General features: G+C 41.0%; 3 protein-coding genes across 3 annotated transcripts; 1 reads left to right on the top strand and 2 right to left on the bottom strand.

Annotated features, from left to right (window-relative positions):
- Window positions 1-116: 116 nt before the first annotated feature.
- On the top strand, window positions 117-1,386 carry AK88_05333 (uncharacterized protein; the record flags this gene model as incomplete). Its single annotated transcript, XM_012482935.1, has 3 exons — window positions 117-153; window positions 297-449; window positions 602-1,386. The coding sequence occupies 3 exons, from the start codon at window positions 117-119 to the stop codon at window positions 1,384-1,386; spliced, it is 975 nt and encodes a 324-aa protein (XP_012338358.1).
- Window positions 1,387-2,066: 680 nt separating this feature from the next.
- On the bottom strand, window positions 2,067-3,101 carry AK88_05332 (uncharacterized protein; the record flags this gene model as incomplete). The annotated part of the gene is made up of 1 exon (XM_012482934.1): window positions 2,067-3,101. One exon carries the CDS (start codon window positions 3,099-3,101, stop codon window positions 2,067-2,069), a length of 1,035 nt encoding a protein of 344 aa, XP_012338357.1.
- A 1,723-nt stretch (window positions 3,102-4,824) lies between these two features.
- AK88_05331 (uncharacterized protein) lies at window positions 4,825-5,364 on the bottom strand (the record flags this gene model as incomplete). The annotated part of the gene is made up of 2 exons (XM_012482933.1): window positions 4,825-4,917; window positions 5,086-5,364. The coding sequence occupies 2 exons, from the start codon at window positions 5,362-5,364 to the stop codon at window positions 4,825-4,827; spliced, it is 372 nt and encodes a 123-aa protein (XP_012338356.1).
- Window positions 5,365-6,363: the final 999 nt, after the last annotated feature.

The raw sequence follows: 6,363 nt of genomic DNA, 5'->3' as shown, positions 1-6,363 counted from the left end.
ACCTCCAGGAGAATATCAACTAATGCGTTATTTTCCCCCATATTCCCCCCATTTCAGGAAAAATATTGAAGGATAAAGAACCGTTAACGACGTATGGCGTACGCGACGGGATCACCATGCATTTGGTTCGCAGCGCGGCCCCTGTAAAGGAGCGTAAGTGGAAAAAAAAAAAAAAAAAAAAAAAAAAAAGACCCCAATAAATGTGCTCTCTCTTGTATAACCCATGTGGTATACCCCTAAACGCGCAATTGTAATTATGCACTGATGAATTAATTTGATCTTTTCAATCCCCACAGCTGAAGCTGAGAAGGAGACAAACCAGAACGACGGAGTGGGAAGCAACGCTGGCGCCACCCCAACCCCCAACCTTGGCGCAAATCCAGGCGAGCACATGAATGACTTTAGCGACAATCCACTAGTTCAGATGTTTCTGCAGAGTGGAGCGGGAGGTACATCTTCGTGCACGGCTTGTTGTGTCGTCCCTGTGGAGAAGCGTCTTCATGGGCGATGGTTACGTGTCCATATGTTTGTATAGGCCTGCGCTCTATGTTGTACCCTTCCTTATTATCTACCCTTCCCCCCCCACACACAAAACACACAGGAGACTTGAACATGAACGCAGGACTAGGCGGAGCAGACAACTTCAACTTGGGTGCATTCGCCAATTTTCTAAACCCTGGAGGGAACGGAGAAATAAATCGAGAAAGCATTAGCTCTCTGTTAAACAACCCACTTGCAAGATCCCTAATGAATGAAATTAGTAACAACCCAGAAATGCTAGCAAACATAGTGTCTAACAACCCATTGCTGAGGAACACCTTTTCGCAGAGCCCTATAATGCAGCCAGTTTTGGAAAACCCCAATTTATTAAGGGAATTAATGAGGCCTGAATTTTTACAGGCAGGCTTACAGTTTGAAAATGCCTTGAACATGAGCAATGCGGGGAACAACAACGGTGCCAATAATGCAGGAAATAATCAACGGGGATTAAGAATGGAAGATCTGTTAAGTAATTTGAACAATTTCGCAAATGCCAATGCAGATCTTGGTGCAGGAACACCAGGTGACAACAGTAACAACAATAATAATCTGAACAATATGAGTTCTCTTTTCCAATCTCCGGAACTGCTGCAGACGTTCCAGCAAGTTATGCGAGCCAATCGTAACTTGGGCAATTTTAATTTTCCCGGTGCGGGTCAAAATATGGACTTCAACACAACCAATGTTGCTGATAACAGACCACCCGAGGAGACATACGCAGCCCAGTTGTTGAGTCTCCAAGAGATGGGCTTCATTGACAATGATGCGAATATTCAGGCCTTACAGGAAACTGGGGGGGACGTAAATTCCGCCGTCACACGTTTGCTCGAGAAGGGCTTCAATTAGATTGCTCTCCCCCCACCACCACTAGCACCACCTGGCGGCTGATCCAAAATGACACCTTCTGGAACATCGACACGTACGTGCGTATGTGCGTATGTATGTCCGCGCCGCTCGCACAATAGGTAGTAGAAGTAGAAGTTGAAGAAGTACACGTAGGTGAACACGCAGAAGTCGTCCTATGCGTAACGACCCCGTGCTACCCTAACCACGTTCTTACCCCTCCATATGCATGCGACACACAGTTCGGATTCGAAACGATTGTCGCCCAACACGCCCCTTACATGCGTGTGTACATATGTATATATGTGTCCATGTACATATTTGTGTGCGCGCTCGTTGGCCTTCGCCTTTTTTGTATGTTTAGCCTTTTCAAACATTTTGAACTTATTTACAATTTACAAATGGACATAACAAATGCAGACGTTTTCTACTTTTAGACGAGTTTGCGTTCTCCGACCAGCGGAGGGCAACCGATGGAGTAGTGGGGGGTGAAAAAGAAGGTGCATAAAAACGGTGCAAAAAAAGGTGCACAAAATGGCGAATAATAAGGCTAATAAAAACGATGTGTGAAAGGGAATGCGCCGCGCGAGAACCGCGTAGGGAAACCCGCGCCAGCAGCATCAAAAAATATCGACAAGTTCGGCAAGGCGCCTGTAAAAGATCAGCGACGAGGCACCCGCACGTTACGTGGTCTTCATGTGAACCTTCTTCGCCTGCTGCTTCAGATAGTTTTGTATAATGAGCGTCGAGAAAATGACGGCAATACAGACCCACTGCAAAGGCTTCAATACGTGGCCAAAAAGGTACACCGAAACGACTGTACTTAACGCTTTCCTTAGAGTGGTGAACAAACTGGTATACAAACTTCCATACACCTTGAGCGAGTAGAAAACGAAAAATTGTCCCAAGGTCCCACTAATTGAGAAAGCTAAAATGTAGTAGTATGAATTAGTATACTTGGACAAAAAGTTATACGGCTTAGCACCTTCTATAATTAGGGAAGCCAAGAGGTTAAAGAAAAAGGCAAATATATTTACGTAAAACATTAAGTTGACCGAGTTCACATTGTATTTGCTCAAGAGTTTGTCTTGTCTTGGTCCAGTCAGCCCATCACAAATTAAAGATAAGCATAAGAGGAGGAGTCCAAAAGTAGTCTGGTGAACTGCCTTGGACGATTTTGTTCTTAACAAATTAAATATTACTAACGATGATGTGATTAAAAAAACAGAAATGTAATCATAGTAGGGATATTTTTTTCCAAAAAAAAAGTACCCACCAACAACTATGGGGATCATTTTGCCTGACTTGACAAGAACTTGCGTTGGAAAATTCACATGACTTAGGGAATAATTTGTTGCTATCATTGCAATTGAATATGTTATAGAGATTAACATTATTTGTGTGATAAAATGTTTGTCCACATTTTTCTTTAAGTCTTGTAAAAATTTCTCATTGTTCAATTTACTTTTAACAAACACCGCCGTTAAACTGCACACACTGTTGGAGAAACACAAAATGCATATTAAAAATATGTTATAGTAAAATTTGTCCTTTCCTTTTCCCAAGGTTGGTAATTTTTCTTGATAATATCCAAAAATTAAAAAGAAAAAATATATCCCACTGATACAGATTAGTCCATTTAACATGTTGTAAAAATACGATCCTTCATTGCTGTCTCTCTTCCAAAATATCATGCTGTTCTTTTTCAATTTCGCCATTTTTTTTTTTTTTTTTTTTTTTTTTTTTCCCTCTTCACATGAATATTTTTCACCACCTAGTGTTCGTGCTGTGCGACGAAGTAGTTGTGTGTAACACGCAACTGTGCTACTTTTCTAGATCGCTGCAAAAACGGGGGGGACACTGGATCTGCCTCACACCTCTCTTCAACGCAGGCGTCTCAAATGGTTTATGATCTTCGTTTGCTCTATTAATAGTAGTAACGCGAAAAGTAGCAAAATGGTTGGGCAAATTATAAAGCAGCTGTTAAAACCATATCGCAGTGCTTTCCTCAAATGGGCACGAAACAAGTGGGCCAACAAAAAGAGGTTCTCTTTTCTGCTTCCTAGCTCTGGTCCTTAAAAATGAGCTCCCCCTGGAAGTTGCCAAATATGTGAGTGGGTATGTATGCCTACTGCGAGTATGTGTGCCGGGGCCGTGTTCGTGAACAAAATGGCACGCAAAGTGATGGGAAAAGTGATACACATAAGGGGAACCAAAGAAAAGAGAGCAAATTTTAAATAGAATATTCTATCGTATGTGAGGGGGACACGACAATGTTTTTTTTTTTTTTTGTTTTTTACTTATTCTTCCACCTATGTTTTGAACATTTTCCTGAAGTGCCAAGCCAAGTTGGCTCCGCTAGGCAGGTAAATACACTGTGAGGCGAGCTTCAGCGAACGGGCTGAACGCGCCGTGTGCAACAAGAGATAGAGCTACGCAATGGCTGTGAAGCAGAACTCCAAAATAACTCACTTTAAAATTGGCGCGTTGGCTTAAAGTGATTTGTGTTTTACAAACTATTTTTTGTGATGGGTAATTTTTTGTTCTTTTTTCCCCCTGAACCCTAAAATGCCGTTCTGAGGGTAAAACATTTTATTGATAATGACAGCAAATTCGGCACTCACTTTTTTTACCCCCCGCCTCCACACACACACCAGCCCTTTTCCTTTTGCTGACGAGCATAGGTGTTTTTTTTCCCCTGAGCAATATCACCGAATGAATTTGCTCCACTCAACAGCATACCTGTGAACTATGGCCTTCGACCAGAAATAGATATAATTGTGAAGCAATAAAAAAAAAAAAAAAAAAAGACATTTCTTGCGTTATAGGGCGGAACTATTTCGTGTTTCCGTATCCCGTCAGTCTTTGCATTTAACGAAAAATTGTCCCCAATAAACCACATTTATATGCTGACACGAATGCCATTATATGAATTTTTTTTTTTTTTTGTCACAAATTGACTTTTCTAAGGAGAAAAACTTAACCGCGCAGTGGCGGAAAAAATGGGCAATTTTGTTGAATCACTGGAATTGTCGTGTAAGGCATTCTTCGTATGCTGGCTGTTCTGTGCACAACCGAGTGAAGAATCACACAAAAAAAAAAAAAAAAAAAGGGGGGGGTACACAGGGAGAGGTCAATATATGCATATGTCACAGCTTGGTTATCTGTTTTGCCTTGCCCATTTAGATTGCGGGCGAAAGCACGAATTCTCAGCAGAGCCCCCAAAAAAAAGGGAAGCTCAAAATGTGCTCACAGCACATGTGTGTGTGTCTTTATTCAAGTAGACATGTACAATCCTGCGCGTGGACGAAACAAACGCAAGGCGCGTACCACATAATATATGGGCAGCCGACTATAAGCCACTGTGCTAACTTCCAACAAGGGGGTTATCCAAACTTAATTAACCTTGCGCAGTTGTTACTAACACTCCCTCACGCAGCATCATCGATATCTTAAGCTGACGCGCTCGCCCATTCTTTTTCTTTTTCTCCTCAAGGATAATCTCGTTTTCTTATTTTTAAAATGTAAGATTCCCTGTGAGGTTAAAAAAAGAAAAAATGTGAGGATTTTTTTTTTTATTCATGTGCAATAAGACATTACACATTGTGCAGTGGTGGTCCATGTCATGATGGTGGTCGGAAGGCAAATACACGGCACACTCGACCATCCATGCAGAACATTCGCACGCGTAAAAGGCGCAACCTGTTGAGGCGTTTCAAAGGCTAATTCGTCTTGGCTTTCTTTTTTCAAATAGGACATAAAAAAGGAGTCATTCAAAAGGACTGAATTTTTTAAAACGCCGTCATGGACGTTGTCTCCTCTTCTTAAGGCTACGTCATCATGGTATACAAAATTTGCAACCCCATATTTTGGCAGTAAATTTTTTTTTTCACGAATGAGGAGATAATTAAACGAACTGATGGTGTTTTTCGAAATGAAGAAAAGGTTTCGATGGGCAAAGGAAAATTTAGCCACGTTCATTTTTTTTAGCTTTTGGGGCGATTAAATTCTTTGCCCTGCTTTGCAGAATAAAGAAAAAAGCAAAAGAGTCACGCGTGCAATGGGGCAGAGCAAGGGGGAAAGGCACAGACGTGCGTCTTTAAAAGGACAAGCTTACATATGTCCAAGGCTTTCAAAACAAAGCACAAAAAAAAGCTTGCAGAAAGGGCCAAGCAAACGTACGCAATTGGCACGAGCAACGGGTGGACATTTATATACGTACGCAACTATAGGCACGTACACGTACGTATGAAAAGCCTACCCTTCGGTTATGTCCACATGCGCGTAAAATACGCTACAACGGGAAGAGTATAATTGGTTTGCTTGTCGTGGGGACAGAAATTATTTAATAAAATAAACATGCGCTAGAAAGCCCCTCTCGTTGGACAATATTTTCTTCCTAATATACGACTTTTCTCACTTTTTAGGATATCCACGTTGCCGCCACCTGCATTACGCGCCTTCAGTTTGGGGCAGCATTGGGCACATAAATGAGCATTAAGTGAGCACAATATGAGAACACAAAGTTGAGCGTACAAATTGGGCAATTTTCGTATAAACATAATAAAAATGTGAAACATTTGTAAACACAATTATTTATATGCATATTCATAGAGCAAATAAACGCGAAAAAAGCAAAGGGCTAAATTATATGCGCTCAACATTGTACATAGAATATGCATGATGTATTATTGTATAAATCTCCTCCCACCTTTATGCCGCAAACATAAAAAGGGGGGCTTAAAAAATGGCGCAAAAAATGACGCAAAATGACGTATAAAAAACGGCGTACAAAATAGCGTATAAAAAAAAATAACGTATAAAAATTCCATAACGTTATACTTATTTTTTACGTAATAAAATTTTGGCACTTTACGTGCGCCATAAAAAAAAAAAAAAAAAAAACGTTTATGTAGGACATAGAAGAAAGTTGAGTGAATGGGTGCACAAGAATTGTCGCATTTGTGCTGCGTTTCCATC

This window comes from Plasmodium fragile (assembly GCF_000956335.1).
Source record: "Plasmodium fragile strain nilgiri unplaced genomic scaffold supercont1.118, whole genome shotgun sequence".
In the NCBI taxonomy this organism is placed as follows: domain Eukaryota; phylum Apicomplexa; class Aconoidasida; order Haemosporida; family Plasmodiidae; genus Plasmodium; species Plasmodium fragile.
Note: the sequence above shows the minus strand (reverse complement) of the source record. Positions and strands in the feature narration are given on the sequence as shown.